The sequence below is a fragment of the Mobula hypostoma genome, chromosome 7 (assembly GCF_963921235.1).
Source record: "Mobula hypostoma chromosome 7, sMobHyp1.1, whole genome shotgun sequence".
Lineage (NCBI taxonomy): Eukaryota > Metazoa > Chordata > Chondrichthyes > Myliobatiformes > Myliobatidae > Mobula > Mobula hypostoma.
This window is the reverse complement of record NC_086103.1, coordinates 46,519,851-46,546,896: the sequence shown is the minus strand read 5'-3', so window position 1 is coordinate 46,546,896 and position 27,046 is coordinate 46,519,851. Positions and strand designations below refer to the sequence as shown.

General features: G+C 38.7%; 1 protein-coding gene across 5 annotated transcripts in view; it reads left to right on the top strand.

The window, feature by feature from the left end:
• Nucleotides 1-27,046, top strand: part of LOC134349295 (mitogen-activated protein kinase 9) — a 54,278-nt gene that overhangs the window by 20,894 nt on the left and 6,338 nt on the right. For 4 of the 5 annotated variants that reach the window (XM_063053377.1, XM_063053379.1, XM_063053380.1 and 1 more), the window contains exons 3-11: nucleotides 585-714; nucleotides 1,108-1,166; nucleotides 1,279-1,417; nucleotides 1,694-1,859; nucleotides 3,958-4,029; nucleotides 8,193-8,375; nucleotides 10,597-10,721; nucleotides 16,804-16,867; nucleotides 19,932-20,009. In XM_063053377.1, the coding sequence (XP_062909447.1) occupies nucleotides 585-714; nucleotides 1,108-1,166; nucleotides 1,279-1,417; nucleotides 1,694-1,859; nucleotides 3,958-4,029; nucleotides 8,193-8,375; nucleotides 10,597-10,721; nucleotides 16,804-16,867; nucleotides 19,932-20,009 (1,016 nt within the window). Of the gene's footprint in view, nucleotides 1-584; nucleotides 715-1,107; nucleotides 1,167-1,278; nucleotides 1,418-1,693; nucleotides 1,860-3,650; nucleotides 3,723-3,957; nucleotides 4,030-8,192; nucleotides 8,376-10,596; nucleotides 10,722-16,803; nucleotides 16,868-19,931; nucleotides 20,010-27,046 lie in introns of all 5 variants that reach the window. The other variant, XM_063053378.1, reaches the window with a different exon arrangement.

Sequence of the window (27,046 nt, the reverse complement as noted above, 5' to 3'; positions counted from 1 at the left end):
TTCCTTGTCCCATTCCCCTTTCTCAAAAACATTCATTTACTATTCCCTATCTTGGCAATCCCTAGACCCTTTCATCTTCGTTCTTTTTTCCCAGTTATTTGCATCTCAATTCATCTTCATCGTAGTTAATTAGAAATTGGTTCATGTTCAACAAAGTGTCATTAAAATGGAAATGCAGTTTTTCAAATAAACCTGAGAACAAAATCCACTTCTGTCATACAATTTTGAAAGTATATTTGCACCTCATTTTTATTTTGCAGAGTATCATTTAAATGTCAGCTATTGCGATTGGCTTTTTCCTAGGTTTATTTCAATATGTATGTTGCACCTAATTTATAGTACATTAATTAGTTTTGTCATTTGCATTTTGCATATCACAAAATAAGTTTATTCAAAAATATGAAGGCAAGAGAATAAAACATGCATCTTACTCTGTGGTACGCTCTTCAGAACATAATTGTACAATTATAATTTGAAAGTTTTTATATTAAGTCAATTGTGTCAACTACTTGGATGCTGATTGTGACTTTGCTTTCTGGCTTTTGGATGGTAGAAGATTTATATAAACTCTTTTTGAATTACAGTGCTGCATTTGATTGTATACTTGATGGAAGTGTTGCTGTTAAGAAACTCAGCAGACCTTTTCAGAACCAAACTCATGCCAAGAGAGCTTACAGGGAACTTGTTCTTCTAAAATGTGTAAATCATAAAAATGTGAGCAACTGTTTTATGTGTTCCTGTATCGTAAGAGGACTAAATATGTTGAGTATTTAAAATTGGATAAAACAGTATTGAATATTACACATTTTGTGCCACTGCATTGAAACGTATAAACATGAAACATTGCAGTATTGTTTATCTGGTTTGATTTTAAAGTTCAAAGTAAATTTATTATAGCAGAATTGATGGTTGCATTCATCTATAATTGAAGTGCACTTAAAATTAAATGGCTTTTCTTTACAAATGTGATTCAGTGGGAACATTTAAAAGTAATAGTTTTGTTGCTTTCTAGATGTGAACCAGACATAATATTCAGCAGCTTGCTATGCAAAATTTAAAAACAAGTTGTTTGCCTACAAATCTGATAGCTTAAAATTCTTCTTGCAGATTATTAGTTTGTTGAATGTATTTACACCACAGAAGTCTTTAGAAGAATTCCAAGATGTGTAAGTATTTGAATAAAATTTGACAAGAGTTGTGGATTCTAAATTTTAGTTGTAGTGGAATAGTTTGTCGTGAAGTTCGTAAAGGTTGTATCTTTAATTCTGTATTCTGTAGTTACTTGGTTATGGAGTTGATGGATGCCAACTTATGCCAGGTTATCCATATGGAGCTAGACCATGAGAGAATGTCCTACCTTCTTTACCAGATGTTATGTGGTATTAAACACCTTCACTCAGCTGGCATTATCCACAGAGTAGGTACTCAGGGTTTTAATTTATTCAATTTTTGAATCATCATTTAAAGAAAGCATTGTGTTTTGAAAACAAATCCTTTATTCCCTCTCTTAAGTTGTTAATTTTAAGTTTTATTGTTTGTAAATACTTCATGATCTATTAATGATATGGGAAGCCAGTTGGTAGCATGACATTAAAGAATTGAATTGTTGACATTTTAAAAACAGTTTTAAGTTGGTGAATTCCTGTGTGTTATCTTTTTAAATATTAAAGGTGTTTTCTCTTGTTTGCAATAGGATTTGAAACCTAGCAACATAGTAGTAAAGTCAGACTGCACACTGAAAATTCTAGATTTTGGACTGGCAAGGACTGCCTGTACTAATTTTATGATGACCCCATATGTAGTGACACGATATTATAGAGCACCTGAAGTTATCCTAGGAATGGGATACAAAGAAAACGGTAAGGATTTCTTGCTGGATGCACTACTTACAGGACACAAAATGTAGTTGACATGAACTCCTGAAACATGAGCCATTGTTGCCCCTTTTTCAACTGCAGGTGTTAGTTTTTGTTTTGTTGTTATGTACCCTATTGCCAATAGTGTTGCATAAAATGACCCCAGTTTCCTTTCTTAGTGTGATTGCAATTGGCCCTTTGATTTCTGGCAGACATCATAGCCAAGACTGATTATTCTGTAAATGCATTCCCACATATACTTTTCAAAAGGAATGCTCTGATACAACCGTTTTAGCCATAGCTATCCTGAGATTTCTGTACTAAATATGCAAGAAGTATTTAAGTTCAATTTGGTTATGATAAGTTTATTCAGCTGAAACCAGCATATACGTGCTTTAATCAACATGGCTTACTTTTATTAGTACAGTATAAAAACAAGGATGTAGAATTGAACATAATTGATATTGGGAAAGTGGAAGGCATGTCATACAAAAACATACCCAGACAAGGTTTTGAAACTGTTGTATGATCTCTTACATTAATAGTTTATCTCTGGGATTTTCTTCTTTGCCATGCATTACATAAATTTGAAGTTTTATTCACCTTGCTATTTCATATCGGATATTTCTAACGTAACTGATTGAAATAGTTTATTGTTAAAATTGCTAATTAGTCCAGTTTATCAGAATTAGTCCAGTTACAGAACCTTGAACTACTAAGCAGCCCAATTTTCCATGACCTTTGACTCTAGGCCGATCAGTCCCAGTAAGCCTCAAATTGCAAAGGGCTTAGATTTGACATGCTGTAACAAGCTTTCCCATTTAAACTTCATAATAATGGCAGGTAATGAGTTCCAAGTCTGTGTGGAATATCCAGCAATGCTATTGAGTGGGTGACTAGAAGGATTGCTCAGATAGTTCATATCTACCTTATATTTATTTAGCTTTATTTTTTAAAATAAAGTGGAGGGGAAATGATGAAGCTACATGTCCTAAGTTAACTAAGCAAAATAAAGATTAAATTTGTAGCGTCCCTGTAGGAGACAGCAGTGTAATTTCTTCAAGCAGTGTGAGAGAAACAGAAATAATATTAATATGGATTGTTCCAGTTAATTGTAATCTGATTCACACCGGTAAATATGAAATTGACTTTCAATAGAATATTTTTAAATGATCAGACTTTTTAAAAAAATAAATGATAGTTCTTAAAAGTTGCTGGTAATAGACTGAGGGGGTAATGAATTTTAAAACTGTATCATACTGTATCTCTTTAAAGAGTCCATGGCACTTGTAAAAATGACTTTCCCTTATTACTCAAGTTTTTTTCACCACAGAGTATCATAGCAGATTAAATTCTGGCTGAGTTGGAAATGCGCCTTTTTTATTTTCTTGGTATTTTTTCTTTGAAAATACAATTTGTAGAATAGGTACGCACAATGTAGAAACATTTAAACTTAAGTAGTGTCTGGTTCAAGACTAGTTGCATGTAGATCAAGTAGATTTCAGAAATTGTTTTAAGAATTTCTGAATTAAAATTTTAAATCTTTGCTTTAAAATTCAGTATGTAAAACCCCATAATCTGATATGTATCTTAAGGCTTGTAATTGCATGAAACTTACAGCTCAAATGATAAAACTATGTATCATAATGTGATTGAAGTTTTCAGTACCAGGACTGGTAAATTGTGCCATTGTCGCCCTTTTTAAATTGCTTTTCCTGTACTTGATCAGTAACATGTTAAATAGAATTTTTTTTCATTTTTGTTTTGTTAACCTTACCCACATAAACCATACAGTGGATTTATGGTCTGTTGGTTGCATTATGGCAGAAATGGTGCTCCACAAAATCCTGTTCTCTGGAAGGGATTGTATCCTTGTACATACAGAAATACATGTTTGTTTATTCACATTAATTGTGCTTAAAAACATATAAAAGCGTACTGGGCTTGCTTCTATGCATTTCCCAAACCCTGCAATGTCTTAATGCTCAAATTGATATTTTTTGTCATTGTCACATTGTGTAAATTTCAATACATTTTTTTATTGTTGGTTTTTATTTTCTGACAGGCATGTTAATTATCCATCATTTCATTTTATTTTCAGTTGATATCTGGTCAGTGGGGTGCATCATGGGAGAAATGCTGAAAGGTTCTGTGCTATTCCAAGGCACTGATCGTATCCTTGCCCAGCCATTTCCGAATCTAGAGTCATACATGTTGAGGCAAAAAGACAATTACTTTCCCTCATTCTGAGGACCAAAAATAGTTTTAAGGTGAAAATAGAGGTTATTTTAGTTTGCCATTCTTGAATGTTTTCTTGTGAAGCTGTCTGTATGTGTTTTTCTTTAATCTATTGGCCTGCATGACATTAATTACCTCTGCTAAGGTCATTTAAAATTCTCCTTTCCACATGGATCATAACTTCTGCTGTTTGAAAATATTTGTCCAACAGAAGAGAGTAAGCAATAGTTTCTGAAGTGAATTGGTACACTCATAAAGAACATGATTTAGCCAAATTTTGGCTAAATCATTGACAAAAATTTTTTTTTTATAAATTGTATTTTGTGTGCAAGTTGTATTTAAGATTATCGATGCTATTATTTGAGGTTTTGACATTTACTGCATTTGAAGGCTTTTCATGCAAATGATTTTAGTTTTGTAAAAATTAAGTCGTTAAGTTTCCCATTTGAGTTTAGTATAACTTCAATGAAATTTCACAATTCACCCTTTAAAATGGCAAGTGACAGAAATTTTAAAAAGCATCCTTTTGGGTTTTGTCTATAAAAAATACATTAAGACCAATTCCTTTAAAGCTGAAATCCGTTATACTTTAATTCATTAACTTTACCTGTTTGTGTAAATTCTTTTAATATAAAATTATCCAACAGTCATTTCAGATTGTATTGCTGTGGTGTATTTCTATCTGGTTGTTTCTTCTAATATGCATGCAAGCCACTGTGCAGAGCATTGATACTGATTCCATATCATTTCTTAATGCATCGTGTGTTAATGCGGTTGTTTGATCATATCAATATAACTGTAATTTCATGTCATTGCTAATTTCCTGACAAATAATCAGTTGAAAGAAATTGCAGGTATTTAAGAATTCCAAGATAAAAGTTGTATCTTAAATAATTAATCTGATCACATTATATAGTGGCAGTAAGTTTCCAATATCTGCATATTGATGAGTATTGTAATTATTGGCTAATGTTCAATGTAGCATGCTGTGCTTTTACAGTATTTTCTCTGATTGCTACTGAAATGTTCTCATGATCTGAAAATATTTAATTTGCCCTACTTCAAATATTGGCCAAGATAAACCATGCGGGCAGAATATTTAGGCACTGGATTGACTCAGACTCTTTAATCTTTGTTTTGAGTGATAACATAATCAATAAGTTAGTGAATATGAGATAGATTAAATTTTATTTTTTTCTGGTGTTACTAACCTGAGGGTTATGGGCCTTTTGCTTAATGGTATTGATCCATGGCATAAAAAAGGATGGGAAGTCGTGCTTTGGACGGATGTAAGGGAATTGATTAAAGGAAAATGATTTTTCTCAGCTGTGTAGCATCTTTGATGTACTGAAATGTAATACCTAGTTTTAACTGAACATAAGGGCATAAAATGATTATGTGGTGTCATTACTATGACCTCCTCCCAAGAGCATTTAAGCAAGATGCCCATTGAGAGAGCTGCAACTGCAAAAATTCCTAATAATCTATGCCATTAAAAGAAGTGAGAAAATTCACTCTTTGATCCATAGGACCAAAAGAGCTTAACCCTCCATCTCAGGATGATTTGTTTCTTCAGAAGTTTTAGTTTTAGTATCAAAATATAAAAATAATTTTATATTTCCTTTGTGAAAATTCAATACATGCAACAGCTTTAACTGTGTAAAAGTTTTTACCTCTCTCTGCCATCCTATCCGCTTGTTCAGAATGCCCCTAACCTTGCTATCTTGATTCTAAGAGTCTTCGAGGTACAGAGATGATCATATCTAGCACAAGATAGCTTTAGCCATCCAGAGCTAGAATTCCATAAGGCTCTAAAGGCATTGAACCTCGTTGTTTTCCAATGGCTTCTGTACAAATGGACTATCTAGGAAATTCCTTGTCATAATGGCATCCTTTATACTAATAGAAAAGTGCTGAAAATCTGAAATAATGACAAAGTTCAGGCTACATTTGTGGAGAGAAAACGTAATATTGTGAGTCATAACCTTGTATCAGAACTATAAAAGAAATTAGTTGCAAGGAGAGAGTAGAGAGAACAAAGGGAATGTCTGATCAACATTCCCTCTAAGTTTTTTGTTACAGCTCTGCAGACCAACCATCGCTGTCAGCAGGAAATTTTTACATGGCCTGAAAACTGCGTGGCATTTTAATAAAACATTATATGAAAGAAAAATTCAGCTGCGTAGCAACAAAGGTCATGTGTGCGGGAACATTTCAGTTACTATGTAGCCGCACACCCACGCAGCTTGGAGGAAACAGTGTCTGTGATGCAGTGGCGCGCAACTTAAAACATGCTTAATGTCTAACTTCCCATTCAAATGGAAAAATTATCAACCAGAAGTATTTTCTCTCTCTCCCCCCACTCTCTCTCCTCCCCCTCTCTCCTCTCCTCCCCCCTCTCCTCCCCCCTCTCCTCCCCCCTCTCCTCCCCCCTCTCCTCCCCCTCTCTCCTCCCCCTCTCTCCTCCCCCTCTCTCCTCCCCCTCTCTCCTCCCCCTCTCTCCTCCCCCTCTCTCCTCCCCCTCTCTCCTCCCCCTCTCTCCCCCCCCTCTCTCCTCCCCCCCTCTCCTCCCCCCTCCTCCCCCCCTCCCCCCCTCTCCTCCCCCCCCTCTCCCCCCCCCCTCCTCCCCCCCTCTCTCCTCCCCCCTCTTTCTCCCCCATTCCTTCCTGCTGGGCCTAGTATTTCAAGCATTTTCTGGTTTTACATCCTTAAGCCTATTTGAACACTCTGTCCTGATGGTTTCTGCTGCAGAGTCCTCTTTGGATCAGATGTTACAAAGTAGTTTGGAGTGTCTGGCAGTATTAAGGATGTTTTTAAAAAGGTAAACTGTTGTCAAAAGGAGTTCTGCCTGTTTAAGACAACTACCGATAAGCTTAATTTCCTGATTATTTAACCCTTGGTTCTGGTAACTGCCTACATAATTTACTGCCAGTATTGTATTTGTAGTGAAATCAGGGTAATTGCATAGATAACTCTGTACGAACATCCTCCTTCAAAGCTAAAATATAGAAACTAAATTCACTCCTTTTGCAATTTTAAGGCTAATGCTTTAAAAGAATAGAACTTCTGTTGTTTGCGTTATTAATTCTGGATTATCAGGATTGCTATTTATAAATAGATTTCTGAAATATTGCAGAAAGTTGGTAGTTCAGTTTGGCTTGATTGCCTGGCTTGGCAAGATGTTTGCAGACATTTCGGCTCCAATTGAGAAGCCATTATCAGTGCGCATTGAGGATGTTGTCTATTCAGAATGATGGCTTATATACTCCAGGTCCAAATGGACATTGATTAGATGTGATCTGGTTGGCTGGTTCAAAACACTGTGAACAGTTTAACAGTAGCAGATTCTGACTGGCTAGTTCCCTCAAAGGGAGCCAATCAGAATCTGCTACTAGTAAACCGTTCAGTATTTTGAACCAGCCAACCAGATCATGACGTCTAATCAATATCCATTCAGATCCTGGAGGAGTATATAAGCTGGCATTCTGAAGAGACAACAGCCCCAGCTGTGCACTGATTATGGCTTTTCAATTGGAGCTGAAACGTCTGCAATCATTTTGCCCAGCTCTGAGATCAACTAAACTTCCAAATAGGTTTCTGCATATAGATAGAGGGCTAGTAAAGAGCAATACTTGAAGTGAAAGGGATATTTTAAGTATGTTCATTATCGGGTAGTCTAATTGATCATGAGCTAAAATTAACATTTTGAAGATGTACTTGAAGCTAACCTTGATTCTTAATTACTTTATAATTTTGTGATGATTTTTTTTGCCTTCCATTGTCTTCATTCTTTGGAAATTCAGGGGTTTTTTTGTCCATGATCCTGAATGTGAATGAATTGCTTATTCGCCTTAACATTGGTTAAATTAAATTGAAGTTTAATACCTGTTTCTCCTTAAATGTTTTGTTTCATTTGGAATATTTATTTCAAAACATTTTTGCTAAATATAGTGTTTCAGAGTTGAAATTCCGAATAGAAAGCAAATGAGAGTAATGAAGTCATTTTAAAGTGAATTAATAAAATTGATTACAGTTAAAATAATAAAACTTAGGGGCTTGAGATTGTGTGGACCTATTTTCCTGAACCAGTTGGCACAGATATTGATCAGTGGAATAAAGTCATTGAACAGCTAGGAACCCCATCTGCAGAATTCATGAAGAAATTGCAGCCAACTGTCCGAAATTATGTAGAAAATCGGCCTAAGTATCCAGGGCTTGGTTTTGAAACGTTATTTCCAGATTGGGTTTTTCCAGCAGATTCTGAGCGAGACAAGTTAAAAGGTATGATTTATTTTTTTAAATGGTACTTCAATTAAGTTCAAATATGCTTGAGGTTTTAAGACTTAACAAAAATAAGCTGAAATAAAACTACTTGTAAATCAGTTGCTGAAAGACAGTATTATATTATCTGTAATATACCAGTCACAAATTAGCCATTACTTGTGAAAATATTGGATATTTCAATTTTGTGCCATTGGGGGAATATTAAAATAGCTCAGTTAATTTTGTTATTTGTGATTTTTGCTTTGGAATTTTGTAACCAAAATACTTAAAAGGAGGCAGATACAGTGATGCTGGAAAATTAGTGAAGGCTGTAGAATTTTCTCTATTTCTGCATAAATATGATCTAAATGTGATGAGATCTTCATGTGAATCCTAAAACTAGATAAAGAGAACCCAATTAAATAATACAAAAACATTATAATTGTTCATTTATTGAGAAAAATGATCCAATATTAATGTATTTTTGGGAAAAGTACGTGAACCTCTGGGGTGATGCGTTCTACAAAAGCTATTTGGAGTCGGGTGTTCCAGTAAATGAGATGAGTTTGGAGGTGTGGGTTGTAGAGGTGCCCTGCCCCATATATAAAAAAATGCACAAAGTCAGGTAACAGCCAAAGACCTGCAAAAATTTCTAGAACTTGTTGAAGTTTCTGTTTATGTGTCACTATAATAAAAACACTAAACAAGAATGGTGTTTGTGGAAGGGGCACCATACAGGAAACCACTGCTCTTTGGAACAAAAATTCCTGCACATCTCAGATTTGCATAGGACCACCTGGATGTCCCATAATGCTTCTGAGACAATGTTCTGTGGATAGATGAGACAAGTTGAACTTTTTGGCAGAAATGCACATTGCTATGTTTGGAGGAAAAAGGGCACTGCATCAACACCAAAAACTCATTCCAACTGTGAATCATGGTGGAAGGAGCATCACGATTTGGGGCTGCTTTGCTGCCTCAGGACCTGGACAGCTTGCAGTCGTTGAGGGAACAATCAATTCAAATTAGTATCGCCATTTTTCAGCAGAAAGTCAGGGTAGCAGTCCGTTACCTGAAGTTTAATAGAAGTTGGATAATGTAATAAGACAGTGATCCAAAGAACAAGAGTAAATCAACAACTGAATGGTTTAAAAAGAAGAAAACTCATGTTTTGGAATGGCCGAGTCAAAGTCCTGACCTTAATCCTTTAGAAATGTTGTTGAAGGACCCGAAGCGAGCAGTTCATGCAAGGAAGTCCACAAGCATCTCAGAGTTGAAGCACTTTTGTAAGGAGGAATGGTCTAAAGTTCCTACAAGCCGATGTGCAGGACTGATCAACGGTTACCGGAAACATTTGATTGTTTTCAGTAACTAATGTGACCCCCTTTTATAGCAATAACTTCAAAGGTTCATATAGTTTTTCCAACAAATACATGTACTATTGGATCATTATTTTCAATAAATAAAAGAACAAGTATAATGAATTTTATGTTATTTGTTTAATTAGAAGCTTCAGTCTACAATGCTGTGCCGAACATGTACTTATTTAGAAATTACCTAATTTAGCCCTCTATTTTTCTAAGCTCCATGTACCTATCCAGGAGTCTCTAAAAAAAAAAATCCCTATCGTATCTGCCTCCACCACCATTGCCATGCACTCACCACTCTCTGTGTAAAAAAAAACAAGCAAACAAACAGACAAACAAACAAACCACAACAACACTTACCCCTGCCATCTCCTGTGTAGTTACTTCCAAGCACCTTAAAACTGTGCCCTCTCATGTTAGCCATTTCAACCCTGGGGAAAAGCCTCTGACTATCCACATGATCAATGCCTTTCATCATATTATACACCTCTGTCAGGTCACCTCTCATCCTCCTCCACTCCAAGAAGAAAAGGTCGAGTTCACTCAACCTATTCTCATAAGGCATGCTCCCCAATCCAGGTAACATTAGGTTCTCTTTATTTAGTTTTAGGACTTGCGTGAAAATCTGATCACATTTTGGATCATATTTACGTAGAAATAGAGAAAGTTCTACAGCGTTCACAAACTGTTTAGCATCACTGTAGATTTTGCAAGTATAGTCTAAGTTATTTTCTTTGGGGTACCTTTCTTCTTGTGTGGATTTATTGAAGACTTGGGTCCTTCAGTATTTAATTGAACCACACATGACTTGTAAAGTGAGTAAATTATAAAAATGTCAGTCATTAAAATATGTATGTTGTGTTAAATTGCAGTAAGTCAGGCCAGAGATCTTCTCTCGAAAATGCTAGTGATTGATCCTGACAAGAGAATTTCAGTGGATGAAGCCTTACAGCATCCATATATTTCCGTCTGGTATGATCCTTCTGAAGTAGAAGCAGTAAGCAAATTATTTTTGATCATGAATATTTTTAAACTAATGATTGATTGCTTCACATCTGCTTTGCATTGGTGCTTAATTACAGTGAAATGTAGTGTTGAAAAGAGTTTTTTCCTAACATCCCTCTTGGATGCAAATTTTCTAACCCATTGAACAATACAGGCTTTTCTCCACATGCAACAAGACTACTAAACATGTTAGTATCAATTTTAAATTGATTAAGTAGGAGTTCCTGTTGGCTAGTAGCAACAGTTGACCTGTATGGTTCTTTCCAGTATATTGACCTTTGGAATCTAGTTTTTTAAAAAAATTAACAGGATAATGGTGACTTTACTGTTAAAAAACTTGTTTGTTCTTTCTGTTTCTAAAGATAGATGCACATTCATGCCCTTTACTCCATTTGCAATTGAAAAGAATGATACAAGTGCCAAAAATGCTCCAGAATTTGGGATGAGTGACATAAGCGTGTTACAGGGAATCTTTCGCTTAGTATTCCAGAGACATTTGGCGATTTCCCCCCCCCCCGCATAGATTGTAGGTTTTTGGCTGACATGTTCATTTTCTGGGATTTCTCGAGCAAGATTAGCATTTATAATCTATCCTTAATTGCCTCATGATGGTGATGGTAGCACTGCAGACCTTCTTGTGAAGTTAGTTCCTGGCTCGAGGGAGTTCCAGGATTTGTCCTTGACATTAAAGGAAGAATAATAGATTTTCCAGTCAAAATAATGTATGGCTTGATGATGTTGTCTGCTTAGCTGATAGAATAATAGGTAGTCAGAAGTTTTGGAAGGTGCCAATGAAGTATCCAAGGTGGAAAAACTACAGTCCTTTTGTGGACAGAGCAAACTGAAGAAGATGTTTATTGTGGATGGGGAGGCAATTAATCTGGCTCTTCCTAGATTTTTATGTTTCCTTCTAGCCACTCTTGTAATCCTTCTTTCAGTACTTTGAATGTCCTTTGCTGATTTCCGATTTTCCTAATCTTTCCTGCTAATTTTTCTTGGCACATTATAATCCTTTTCCTTTGATTTATATTACTGTAACTTGATGACCATGATTGCACAACTCTTCCAATTGTTTTTTAAAAATGTTTCCCTTTTTTAAAAAAAATTGTTCACTTATTTAAAGTTGACCATAGCTTGCTTCCTGTCATTTATTTCAATGCTTCTCAATCAACACAGGCAATTCACACCTGATTCCTTCAGATTCTAGTTTCCAGTTAAATCACCATTTTTTTTTACAGAACTACCATATTATGATCACTAGCCCTTGAATGTCTAAGTACCGGATCATTATTTAGCTCACAATTACACAATAGCAGATCTAAAATGTTTGCTCACTTGTTGATTCCCAAAAAATTATTTCATACACATTTCATAAATGCATCCTCCACAGTACTACTGAATTTGTTTTGCTCAGTCTACATACAGATTAAAGGCTGCCACTATTATTGCATTATATTTGTGTGCACCTGTAATTATGTGATTTATACAATGCTGTGCATTGCTACTACTGTTTGGAGTTTATAATATGCCTACCAATGTTTGCTGCCCCTTGCTGTTTCTCGATTTTAATTACTGATTAGAAGCTGAGGGCTTTTGTCCCATCCTTTAATGTTGGAATTACACTTACATTTATTTTCCATTTTGCTTTTCTCTTTTTAAAGTTAAACATGCTGGAATATTTAATTTGTCACCCTTGATCAGATTATAACTACCGTTTGTACTTCTAATGAAGTTCCTGCTGCTGATAGTCCATGGTGTTTTGTTTGAGCTTCCAGATCTGTTTTGAAGGTCAGGAGCACAGTGTATTGGAGTCTGTGATCTGCATTACACACTGGTGCGATGGTCACTTTTTTGCTGTTTTTTATATTAGTTGTTTACTTGTAAATACAATGCAGAATAGACCTTTCCAGTCCTTCAAGCCACACTGCCCAACAAAGCCTAATTTAACCCTAGCCTAATAATGGGACAATTTACAGTGACCAATTAACCTACTACACGGTATGTCTTTTGACTGTGGGAGGAAACTGGAGCACCTGGAGAAAATCCACACATAAGGGAGGACATTCAGAATTTCTATAGAGGATGCCGGGATTAAACTCTGAACTCTGCCCCCGAGGTGTGATAGTGTTGTGCTAATCGTTACTCTTCTGTGTTTTTATATATATGTGTGCATCTACCAGATTAGTTACTGTTGTTCTTTACTTGTCTTGTGCTGAGTCTTCAGTCAACCAGCATTTTTAGATAGACATAGCCTGATTAGGAGGAGTCAGCTTGGTTTTGTGCATGGGAAATCATATTTAGCAAAGCTTTTATAATTTTTTGAAGTGGTAACCAAAAAGATATGAGGGTAGGGTAGTGAATGTTGTTTGTTTGGATTTTAGCAAGACTTTCGGCAGTCCCATATGATAGGTTGATCTGCAAGGTTAGGTCCCATGGAATCCAGAGACAGCTAGTTAGGAGGATTCAAAATTAGATTGGAAGTAGTAGGAAACAGAGTTATAGTTAAAGGTTGTTTCTTGGAATGGAGACCATTAGCTAGTGGTGTATTAGTTTTGTTCTTTATGTGAATGATTTGGATGTGAATGCATAAGGCTTGAGCAGTAAGTTTGAGGATGTCATGAAATTGAAATATTGGTAATGAAGGAGGTTACTATGAATTACAGGGTGGGGGAAGGTGTCTTGATCAGTTAGGGAAGTGGGCTGAGAAGTAGCAAATGGATTTCAATACAGATAGTTATAATTATGAGGTGATACATTTTGGAAAGACTAACCAGTTTAGGACTGATACTGTGAATGATAGGGCACTAGAGAGCGTAATGGAACGGAGGGACTGAGTACAAGTATGTAGTCTGTTGAAAGCATTGTCACAGGTAGACAGGGTGGTGAAAAAGACATTTAGTGTGTTGGCCTTCATCTGTCAGGGCATTGAGTATAGGAGCTTGAATCTTATGTTGTTGTATAATTCAATTTGCAAGGCTACACTTGGAGTATTATGTACAGTTTTGGTCATCTTGTTATAGGAAAGGCTTGTTTAAATTGGAAAAGCTGCAGAAAAGATTTACAAGGCTGTTGCCAGGACTAGTTACAGGGAGAGGTTAGCCATGCAAGGCCTTTATTCCTTGGAACATAGGAGAATGAGGGGTGACCCGATAGAAATGTTTTAAATTATGAGAAGCATAGATAAGGTGGATGATAATGGTCTTTTCCTCAGGGAAGAAAAGTCCAAAATTAGGGAGCATAGCTTTAGTGTGAGAAGGGAAAAAATTATAAGGCACTTGAGGGGTAACTCTTTCCACACAGGGTGGTGACTATATGAAACAAGGGTTCAGAGGAAGTGGTTGTGCAGGTACAATAGTATCATTTAAGAACCACTTGGATAGGTACATAGAGGGGCAGCGCTGTGTGTGTTATGGGTTAAATGCAGGAAATTGGGACTAGCTGAAGGTAGGTATGGTTGGTATGGACTCATTGACCCAAAGGGTCTGTATCCATATTGTGTTGCTCTGTGACCTACTTGGCAAATGCTGATAGTGCCAAGCCTCTCTTGATAATAGACAACGAAAGAATCGCAGCCAGAATACTTCGTACTACTTGCAAGTGATCTGCATAGAGGAGCACCCGATTCATCAGCTAGAGCATTATGTGGGTGGTAATTGGGAAAGATTTCATTACCCATGCCTGAAATGTTGTAGATCTTTCAGGTCTACCATTGTGCTGACACTCTGTTGGGTTTGTCCTATTGCTTACAGGAATTGTGACAGGAATCATCCAGCTCATTGTAATTAGAAAGTAAAAATTATTTTAAAATGTTTTAAAAAATTGTGGATATACAGTGGATTGCGGTTAATTGGAACATTGGGACCAGTACAATTTGGCCTAATTAAGCAGCTGCCCCAATTAGCCAAGGTTTTACGGAAATAGTTTAAAAAGTTAATTTAACAAAAAGACAAACTGCTGTTTATCTAAGTAATAAATTATGTATTTAAGTGAAATGCAGAACAAATTAGAACATGACCTGTACTACCAGGGAACTATAAAACTGTATTGGTTCCTAACAGTTATTGATGGAGGAATTCATCCATTGTATGCTGCCATGTTCTTTTGATTGTAAGTGAACAAAATCAGCACTAAGTCCTATTGCAGATAATGGACTGCCTTCATACAATGTTTTTGACAATTGCATCTTCCAAATTATCATTTTCATTGTAACGTTCAAGGTGAGTGTCAATACCTTCAAATTCTTTTTAGTTCCTAACATGTTGAATCAGAGAAAGTGTTTCATTTTCACTCCCTGCGATTTCTGGCATCTCCAGGTCTGAATTCTTGAAACCACAGTGAGCAAAACCGATCTAAATTGTCTTGCTGCTTATTTCTCACCAAATATCAGTGACAAGAGTCACTGCTTTTTGTCACAAGCACTGGCATTATTTAAAACTATTCGCTCTAAGCTTGGTGTACTGTCTAACAGCCACTCAAGGGCACGTGTCTGATGCTAATTAGAAACTGTTCAGCACCATTCTGCTGACTCAGTTGAGTGGCATAGTGTCCCAAATAAACGAGGAGAATTCTGACTATTTTTTCCAGTTAGTTTTGCTATTTCAGAGTTTTCCCGAATAAGTGGCTGCCCACTTAGAAAACTGATAGTCTAATTAACCAGAATCCACTGCTCTTAAATTAGGTTGAAGAAATCAATTGAAAGCCTTAAAAATACCTGGAGTACATTGGAGTCAATGATGCTGCCATCTACCTGCTGAACAGAGCCTACTCCCATTTGGATAAGCAGGGCAGCACTATTAGGATCAAGTTTTTTGACTTTTCGGATGCCTACAATACCATACAGCCTGCATTGCTTGGGGGAAAGCTCCGTTCCATGCAGGTTGGCACTTCCATTGTATCCTGGATAATGGACTACCTGACTGGCAGACCGCACTTTGTGCGGCTTCAGAGCTGTGTGTCAGACATGACTATGAGTAGCCCTGGGGCCCCACAGGGGACTGTATTGGCTCCCTTCCTGTTCATCCAGTCTACCTCGGACTTGAGATACAGCACTGAGTTGTGTCATCCGCAGAAATTCTCTGATGACTCAGAAATAGTTGGATGTATAAAGGGAGGACAGGAGGATGAATACAGAGCCCTTGTGGAGGACTTTGTCAAATGGTGCAAGCTGAATCATCTGTAGCTCAACGTTAGTAAGACAAAGAAGATGATGGACTTTAGGAAAACTAAGCCTGCAATGCTCCCTGTTACTTTTGATGGTGAGAACCTACAAGTACCTGAGGAGACTGAAGTCCCTAGGAGTATTCAGGCCTCTCCTTCACATGTTCTACCAGTCTGTTGTTGCAAGTACAATCTTCTATGTGGTGGTGTGCTGGGGCAAAGACATCAACACAGGTGATGCCAGTAAGCTCGATAAACTGATTAGAAAGGTTGGCTCTGTTATAGGAGTTATCTGGAGACTGATGGTAGAACAAAGGACCCTACAGAAAATCCTGGCAAATCTGGACAGTATTTCTTACCCTCTGCATGCCACCTTGGCTAAACAGAGGAGCACTTTTAGTAATAGACGAAGACAACAACGCCGCTCCAAAGAGCGCTATATTCTTACCCTCGGCCATTCGGCTCTATAATGAGTCAACCTATAACTGGGGAAGTGATGAACCCCTCCTATTAAACTGTTTTGAGGTAACTTACTTTTTATTCTTTCTTCTCTTCTAGTACTTGTATATCTCTGCACTTACAATTCTACTGTGATACTGTAATTTCCTTTGGGATCAATGAAGTATCTATCTGTAACAAAATAAAGGGGAAAATGCACTAAACATTTCAATCCAGGTGGGCAACTCCATTCAAATTGATGGGACCATGCTACATATACCACTTGAACTTAATCGATGAACCTCTATGATTTTAGAGTATTTATGTAATTAATAGTCCAGTAAACTAAAAACCAACTATTGAGCTATAATTGCATTAAAGTGTCATGCATGTGTAGATTATGTTTCAGCATGTAATGTTATAGTTACCATACAGCCTTTAATATATCTCATTCTAATAAGGTTTTGTTTGTGCAATAGCCCCCTCCACAGATATATGATAAACAGTTGGAAGAAAGGGAGCACACTATAGAGGAATGGAAAGGTAAATATTCATATGTTGTTCTTAATCATTGTTATTTCACTCTCACTGGAGTTCCATTGTTTTGTACTGAAACTTCATTTCTTGTGCTGTATTTTAAAGAGATCTGAATGTGCATCTGTGTTCTATTTAAACATCAACCTGGTTCTCCATTGTCGTAATTTTGTTCAAATCACTTCCTCATCACAAAAGAAATTCTAGAATAAATAGCATAAAAACTCAGGTTAATCATTTTCCTATTTTAGGGACATGATAAAAATGTTCATATAAAAAAATCTCACAATTGCAAGGAAATGCCATTTAATATACTACCATCCCATCATTGTCACAACTTAACTCTAAATATGAAGTTAACAGTTAAGTTTAACAATTCAATTAATACATTCCAGCTTTATCAAATAGATTTTAAAGAGGTGCCTGAGTATGAAATCCTATCTCCTTGTTCAACGTGGCTCAATCTTGGTAATAAGGTTAAATAATAATTTCTATACTGGCAGTTCTCTGAAGAACTCTTACTGTAATTTTGTTCATTGTCATCCATCACTATTTTTTCAACAGCCTTGTATTCCAGCACCTGTCATCTATTGTAGAGTAAATACAGCTTTGTTTAAGCTATATAAGCTATAGGAACATGTTTTTATCATGTTGTTTTAATGTCCAGAGCATTGCTTGTTTTATTTTTTTGAATGTATGGATTTTTCTGCCATACAGACCATCTTGCATATCTTGACCATGATGATTTGCCTCAGTTGCAATTCCTTTATAATTTAAAGTAACTCGTCCCATTTAAGGTAACCAATCATTGTTCGTTGCAGAGCTTTTGTCTTAAAGATTTCTAATTTCTGAGCTGAATCTCTTCAGTGCACAATTGTTTTGGATTCTGGATATAAAATCCTGGAATAATATGTTACTTTGGTTTCTCAGCTTGAATGTTTCATTATTTATGCTGTTTTTTATTGAAACTGTTACTTTTTTTTCTGTTAAAGTTCTGTACTAATAGTTTGTGCTTACCTTGATGCATCTCAATTTCTCTACTTCACTACTGTCCTATCATGGTAGTCTACGATGGCCCTGTTATAAGACCAGATCCATTGTCTAAAGACACCTTAGAGGCACTGTAACTGGTTATACAATTAGCACAACCTCGCTCTTCCCTCTCTTCCACTTCTATTTTGTTCAGCAGGCTTCTTTCTGACATCTTCAGTTTTATCCCACTCATCCTTCACCTTAATGTTTTTTCAGTCTTTGCAGTAAATTAACAGTCTGTACTTCCCATGTTTTTGTCCAGAATATCTATTCACATACACAAAATGCTTGAGCAGTGCAGAGAATTGGAAGCAGATTTTGGAAAGGTGCAAAATTAGGAGGGTCGTTGTCATTGGTGATTTCAACTTCCCTATTACTGATTAGCACCTCTGTAGTGCAAAAGGTTTAGATGGGGTAGAACTTGTTAGGTACATCCAGGAAAGATTCCTGACACAATATATAGAAAGGCTGACTAGAGGAGAGGCCATATTGGATCAGATGCTAGGCAATGAACCAGGTCAAGTGTCAGTATCCCAGTGGGTGAGCATTGGTTGAATACTGGATCAGCAGTTCAGTGTGAGCAGTACTAACCGCGCGAGACAGAGGTTACATTGCCGGTAATCAGCAAGAACTCAAGAAATGCAGCTACAGTCTATGCAAAGTCATCAAGACAGTGAAACGAGAACACACGGACAGGATCCAGACACAAGTCACCACCAAAATCACGTGCAGCTTATGACAAGGTCTGCACACCATCGCAGCCTTCAAAGCTAAGCGCAGTGGCGCTGCCAACATCGCTGCCTCTCTCCCAGATAAGCTAAATCTTTTTTACAGTTCAGCATTCAACACCATAATTCCCCCCAGGCTTGACAAGAAGCTCAGAGTCCTCGGCCTTCACCCGGCCTTGTGCAGCTGGATCCTGGACTTCCTGTTAGATCACCGGCAAGTGGTAAGAGTGGGCTCCCTCACCTTTGCCTCTCTGACCCTCAGCACAGGTGCCCCTCAGGGCTGTGTCCTGTGCCCCCTCCTTTACTCTCTGTATACCTATGACTGTGTCGCCACCTACTGCTCCAATCTGCTAATTAAATTTGACTAGCCTTATCTCAAATCATAACAAGGCAGCCTACAGAGAAGAAATCATCACCCTGACACAGTGGTGTCAAGAAAACAACCTCTCCCTCAGTGTCACAAAAACAAAGGAGCTAGTTGTGGACTACAAGAGGAATGGAGAAAAGCTAACCCCTATGACTGCAGTTAATGAATACTTTGTTTTCAGTACTCACCAGTGGGAGGGACCTTGAAAATATGAGGACGGTATAGAACAAGCTAATATGCTGGAACATGTTGACATTAAAATGAGGATGTGCTGGAACTTTTGGAAAAACGTTAGAATAGATAAGTCCCAGGGGCTGTACAGGATGTACCCCAGGTTACTATGGGAAGTAAGGGAAGATGTGTGCTGTAGTGTTCATGTGTTCACACACCGATATTTTTTTTGCTGGAGAATTATCTCACAGGTACTAACTGTTTACTGGAGTTCCACCTTGATTTTCTTGTTGCCAAAGAAATTGTCATAACATTAATTGTACTAATTCAGGCCTGCCTTTGTTATACTCCTTTTGTTGCACACTTGTCCCATTGACATAGATTCAAGTAGATGTGGGAGTTGGAGAGGATTGAAGGGCAGAAGAATCTGGTTGAATCACCAAATCTGGGCGGGTCATCACATACTTTTGGAGCTGGCAAAGCTTCCAGTTACTCCTGAAGTAGAGGACAGTGGTAAATTTTAACTGCTTTATTTTACTGTGGACCATGCTATTGAACTTCTTATCAACACCTTCTCTTCCAACATGCAGAACAAAGATTTGCTTGACTTTGTCTTTAAGGTCAATGTCATCAATTCTATTTCTTTGACTGCTTTTCCCTCCTTTGCCATGGCCCATATTTCTCATCTGTTTCTTCATTCTTTTGCAGCTCATTATTTTCCACTGCATCATTTTCTCTGAGCAATTAAATATCATCAAACTTTTGTTTTTTTCAGAATTGATATACAAAGAAGTTGTGGACTGGGAGGAAAGAAATAAGAATGGTGTTATTAAGGAACAACCCTTACCTTCAGGTTGGTGGTTACTTTTGGTTTTCAATTTTATTAAATTCCTTTGGATTGAATCTAGGTAAGACCATTGTCCTTATCAATGTGAGAAGCTGCAGTAAGTTTTAACATTAACACTAGACTGGATGGGTACCTGAGATAAATAATAAAATGGTTTACACATGGTGAATATATGGCAAGTAATTGTCAGCACTTTGTCTGATGTAAGGTCTTGTTCTGTTTTGTAACTTGTAGTGATGAGTTGACAACTTGTGTGAGGTAGAACTTGCATTTAAGTTTGCTTGCCAGTTTTCTGATGCCCAATAGTGTCAAGTTAATTTTAGAATTACGTGAAACCTTTTTCTCTAAACCACTCCTTATAATGCTATGCAGCATATCTTTGTTAAAAATATTGACTGGGATAATTAACATTACCTACCTTTGTTTGATCCACCCACTGTCATCATTTGAAAGGATTGTGGAAATATTAGACATGAGTGTACCTAGGTTCCTTGAGGTTGTCATAACCAGGAAAGGAAGTGGAGATAAACTTCCACTGCCTATTAAATGTTCTCAATGGTGTCCATCTCAAATAGCTGCCGACAACCAAATCAAGCTCCTGGCCTTCATGTGTGGCTTAACTACTAAGCACAGTGGAACTGTTTCTGCTGACAGGAGAAGGGGAAAGAAGGGTTACTGGTGCCTTGAAACTTGTCACTTCGGGCAGATGGCGTTCATCAGCCGTGGTTGGTAGTTCATTTTGGAGAAGGAAGACTCTGATCTCAAACCTCTGCTGCCTTGCAGCTATATTCACTCGGGGGGGGCGGGGGGGGGCACTCCAGGAGTAAACTCCAAAGAAAAAGTCAAGAGTAGGAGTCCCTATGGCAATCCCATGTTGAGATGTTGAGTTTAACAATGACTGGCAGTTCTGCGACACTGCTGGTGCCAAACTGTATTCATCTCTGCCGTTCCTTTTGATTAATCATCTGAGTGGAGGGGGTAAGCCTGCTGCATGGGCAACAGCTTGCCCTCCATATTGTACTACCCTGGCTTGGACACACTAGGACAGCTAGGACACAATATCCGTGGTCGACCAATGGGTGTTAAAACCACGTTTGGATTGGTTAAAGTAATATTGCACAGAAACAGAACCTTCGGCCCATCTGGTCAATACTGACCACCACAGCATCCTCCTTGATAAACACACAAAATGCTGAAGGCCAGGCAGTATCTATGGAAAAGAATATACAGTGGACGCTTTGAGCTAAGACCCTTCATCAGGGCTCCTAATGAAGGGTCTCAGTCTGAAATGTCAGCTGTTTATTCATTTCCATAGATGCTGCCTAACCTGAGTTATTCCTGCCTTTTGTATGTTTTGCCTTGGATTTCAAGCATCTGCAGATTTTCTCATGTCTGTGATCCTCCCTGCTGGTCACAGTTGCTCACGTTTGGCTCTTAACCCTCCAAGTCCTTCCCCTGCATATACCTATCCACATGCGTCATCTAAATATTGTAATTGTGCCTGCTTGACTGTTTCTTCTGGAGGTTACTCCTCAGATCTCCTTTACACCCCTCCCCTCTTACCTTGTATTTGTGCCTTCTAGTTTTGGACTCCCAACCCGAGGAAAAAGACTATGACCATCCATCTTATCCTTACCTTTCATGACTTATATGCTCCAAGGAATAAAGATCTAGGGTGGCCAACTTCTTTCAATAAGTTCCTCTTGTTCAGACTGCATCCTCGTATATTTCTCCTGCACCCTATCCAGCTTGACAATGTCTTTTGTATAAGGTGGTAACTAAAATTGTACACAATACTCCAAGCACAGCCACATCAATGACATGTATAGCTGCAAATGATGTCCCTGCTCCCAAACACATGCCCCAACTGATGAATTGATTTTATCACTTACATCCTTCATATACATAAGGAGTAAAAAATCTTTACGATACAACTCTGTCTAAATGTGCAGTTTATAGTAATTTATAATAAATAGTATGTACAACAGGACAGTCAATATAAGATAGAAATACATTTGTGTCAGTATGAATTATGCAGCCTGTTGGCCTGGTGGAAGAAGCTGTCCCAGTGCCTGTTGGTCCTGGCTTTTATGCTGCGCTACTGTTTCCTGGACGGTAGCAGCTGGAACAGTTTGTGGTTGGGGTGCCTTGCGCCGTTTTTACACACCTGTTTCTGTAAATGTCCTGAATAATGGGAAGTTCACATCTACAGATGTGCTCGGCTGTCCGTACCACTCTCTGCAGAGTCCTGCAATTGAGGGAACTGTTCCCCTACCAGGCAGTGATGCAGCTAGTCAGGATGCTCTCAATTGTGCCCCTATAGAAAGTTCTTAAGATCTGGGGGCCCAAGGGGTGCTGTTGTGCCTTTTTCACCACATAGCCGGTATGTACAGACCACGTGAGGTATTTCTGCTAAGGAACTTGAAGCTGTTCACCCTCTCAACCCCAGATCCATTGATGTCAATAGGGGCTAGCCTGTCTCCATTTAGCCAGCATGCTAAACACCTTCACAACCCTGTTGTGTGGTTTCTTTCAGCGAACTGTGCACCTGTACTCCCAGGTTCCTCTGTTCGATGATATTTCATCCCTTTCCGGCCATTCACTAAATAGATCTTACCGTGCTTTGAATATCCAAAATGCATCACCTGATTAAAGTCCATATAGACAGCATCCATACCCTACTTTCATCTATCCCCTTAGTTAGCTCTTCAAATGATCAAAATGCTTAATTACGTCTTGCTGCTTGGGGCGCTCTGCTTTGCTTTCACTGTTTGGGGTGCGTGCTGCCTCTATAACGGCTCGCTGCAAAACAAACGCTGAAAGCTATTTTCGCTTTTCACCTTTTCTCATAAAAGCGAACATCCTCTTCCGAGTTTCTTTCGGTTAGCAAAAACAGGTACTAATGTAGGTCTTTCGTAAAAGTGTAGTGGCGTAATGTGAACTTTCGTAAAGTGGGGGATACCTGTATTACTATTTTGGGATGTATCTACCCTACGTCTTCCACATTGCTTCCAGAAACTCCAGCTATTGCTACTCTTCCATCATCCCTGCTAGTGTTCGCTACCAAGCATTTTAGGCCAGCTTCACTCGCACGCCTCTGCAATTTCCTTTCCTTTACTGTAATACTGATGCATCTGACTAGAGCTTCTCCTTCTCAAATTGCAGGGTGATTTCTATCATATTGTGATCACTGTCCCCCAAGGGTTCCTCTATCCTAAGTTCTCCAATCAATTCTGGTTCATTGCACAATACCCAATCTAGAATAAATGATACCCTAGCGGGCTCATCCACAAACTGCTCTAAAAAGCCAACTTGTAGCCATTCTACAAATTCCCCCTTTTGGATTCTAGCACCAACCTGATTTTCCCATTTAACCTGCATTTGTAGTCCTCCATGACTATCGTAACATGGCCCCTTTGACATGCTTTTCCTACCTTCTGTCGTCATTTGTAGACCACATCTTTACTTGTGTTCGGAAGCCTGTATATAACACCCATCAGAGTTTTTATACCCTACAGTTTATTAGCTCTACCCACAATGATTCTACACCTTCCAATCCTATGTCACCTCTTCCTATTGCTTTAATTTTATTTTTTTTACCCACAGAGCCTTCCCACTCCCTCTGCCTACCTGCCTGTCCTTTTGATACATTGTGTGTTCTTGGATGTTAAGCTCTCAGGTATAATCTTCTTTCAGCTATGATTCAGTGATACCCACAACATCATTCATGCCAATCTGTAACTGCTACAAGTTTGTCTACCTTATGCTTTATACTGCATCTATATACATCTGTCCTGTATTCATCTCCCTTTTCGATATTCTCCTCCTTTACATTGCAGCCCATCCCACTGACTGCAATTTTGCCCTATCATCAGCCTCTTCTTCCTAACAGTCTCACAACACATTGCTTGAGTTTGTAAATCAACTACCCTCTGCCCTATCACTCCAGTCCCATCGCCCGACCATATTGGTTTAAACTCTCTTGAGCACTTCTAGCAAACCTGCTCACAAAATGTTGGTCCCCCTTGGGTTCAGGTGTAACCCGCCCCTTTTTTATGTTACGTACCCTGTAACTGGGTTGCCAAACCAGCAGAAATGGATCACTCAGTTGGAGTCTGGAGTACTAGAACTAAGAAAGTTTTATTAAAGAAACAAGCAACACAGTAATCGAAAGGATAATAAATGCAACAGTTGTGAAAATTACCAGTAGGCTAGATAAAGGAGATGCAGTGGATGTTGTATATTTGGATTTTCAGAAGGCCTTTGACAAGGTGCCACACATGAGGCTACTTAACAAGATAAGAGCCCATGGAATTACGAGCAAGTTACATACGTGGTTAGAGCATTGGCTGATTGGCAGGAAACAGAGAGTGGGAATAAAGGAATCCTATTCTGGTTGGCTGCCGGTTACCAGTGGTGTTCCACAGGGGTCCGTGTTGGGGCCACTTCACGATTTGGCTTATGGAATAGAGGCTTTGTGGCTAAGTTTGCTGACGATACGAAGGTAGGTGGAGGGGCCGGTAGTGCTGAGGAAACGGAGAGTCTGCAGAGAGACTTGGATAGACTGGAAGAATGGGCAAAGAAGTGGCAAATGAAGTACAATGTTGGAAAGTGCACTTTGGCAGAAGTAATAAACGAGCAGACTATTATTTAAATGGGGAAAGAATTCAAAGTTCTGAGATGCAACAGGACTTGGGAGTCCTCGTACAGGATACCCTTAAGGTTAACCTCCAGGTTGAGTCGGTAGTGAAGAATGCGAATGCAATGTTGGCATTCATTTCTAGAGGAATAGAGTTATAGGAGCAGGGATGTGATGTTGAGGCTCTATATGGCGCTGGTGAGACCTCACTTGGAGTACTGTGGGCAGTTTTGGTCTCCTTATTTAAGAAAGGATGCGCTGACATTGGAGAGGGTACAGAGAAGATTCACTAGAATGATTCTGGGAATGAGAGGGTTAACATGTGAGGAACGTTTGTTCGCTCTTGGACTGTATTCCTTGGAGTTTAGAAGAATGAGGGGAGACCTTGTAGAATCATTTAAATGTTGAAAGGCATGGACAGAGTGGATGTGGCAAAGTTGTTTCCCATGATGGGGGAGTCTGGTACGAGAGGGCGTGACTTAAGGATTGAAGGGCACCCATTCAGAATAGAAATGCGAAGAAATTTTTTTAGTCAGAGGGTGGTGAATCTATGGAATTTGTTGCCATGGGCAGCAGTGGAGGCAAAGTCATTGGGTGTATTTAAGGCAGAGATTGATTGGTATCTGAGTAGCCAGGGCATCAAAAGTTATGGTGAGAAGGCGGGGGAGTGGGACTAAATGGGAGAATGGATCAGCTCATGATAAAATGGCGGAGCAGACTCGATGGGCCGAATGGCTGACTTCTGCTCCTTTGTCTTATGGTCTAATTCAGCAATAGTGGAAATTGGAAACTCAGAGAAGCAGTGGCCAGAGGATTCTTGGTAGTGTACCGTGCTGGTAAATCCATGCCTTAAACTGCCCTGATATAGTTGTTGAAGAAAGTGCAAAAATGGGTCTATCTATCAATTGCAAAAAGACAGAATGTATGGTGATATCCAAAAAGAAGGAGAATCCTATCTGCAAGCTGAGAATAAATGGAGAAGACATAAAACAAGTACAGAACTTTTGCTTAGGAAGCTGCGTGACATCAGATGGCAGGTGTGACATGGACATCAAAAGAAGAATAGTGATGGCAAAAGACAGCTTTATGAGAATAAAGAGTATACTGACCAACACTAAACTAGGTATGACAACCTGCCTCAGAGTACTGAAATGTTATGTTTATCCAGTTATGTTATATGGCTCAGAATGTTGTACAATATCTAGTAACATGAGGAAACGAATTGGTTTTTGAGGAGGATGCAAAGAATATCATTGATGAAACGAATATCTAACAAGGATGTCATGAACAGAGCAAGCACAAAAAGAGAAATAATGTATGAGATCACGAAAAGACAACGTGTCTTCATTGAACATGTGATTAGGAAAGAGGAGTTAGAATGCACGGTAATTAAAGATTGAAGAGAAGAAAGCAAGAGGAAGATGAAGACAAATGATGATGGAGACAGCAGCCAGAGAACTGGAAATGAATACCAATGAATTGATCCACTTGACCCGAAACAGGAGTGTGTGGGCCATGGCAGTCAAAGCTCAAACTGGGCACGGCACCTAATGATGATGATGATGGAACCACCCTGGAAGGCCAGTCCTGTCAACCTCTTGCAACCATTGTTCAAACTCCCCACAGGTGTTTCTTATTGCGGCTTTATCTCTGAGTGTTGCATCAAACATCTTCCCAAGACTTTTATCAGGGTTCTCTGTGATGGTAGAAATTGGAATGTCCTCAATAGAGAAACAAAATTTCTTCTGTACTCTCCCCTTCTTCAGCACTACAGATATTGATTTTGCAGACTTAAAGGATATCCTTGCCCACCTCATCAACCTTTCCAGCCCCTTAAGAATCGACCTAGCACCAGGCACTGACTCCATAGTGATAGATCATCCATGAAGGCTCGTATTGGTGGTGGGCGGATCCCAGATCTTGATTTTGGGCCTTGACATTCTGGCTCTGCAGATTTTACCAGCATGTTCATTGCCAGGGCTGACTGAGGTGGTGCAGCCTGTGATGATACCAATCTCCAGCCAGCACCAGTCTGATGTAATTGGCCCTGTTGAGACTGTCAGGTGGAACTCGTTGTAGTACTCCATAAGGAGGCCTCTGAATCCTTCAGGAACATGGTGCCTCTTTAGAGCGTCTTCAACAATCTTGTGGGGGAGTGATCTGTAGGCACAAAACCACTAAGTCACCTTTATTCTCTCTGGCCTCTCTCAGGAGCTGTGTGATGACTGCAGTGTGCTCCAAGCAGCCTGTTACCCTTGGAACGCCACCCTTCTAGACGGAGGTGTCGATGTAATTGTTCCTCAGGAAGTACTCTGTTAGGTGCTTTGCCACCACGCTGAAGAAGATCTTCCCTTCAACCCTCAGCAAGGATATTATTCTAAGCTGGCTGATGTTCTCGGAGTCC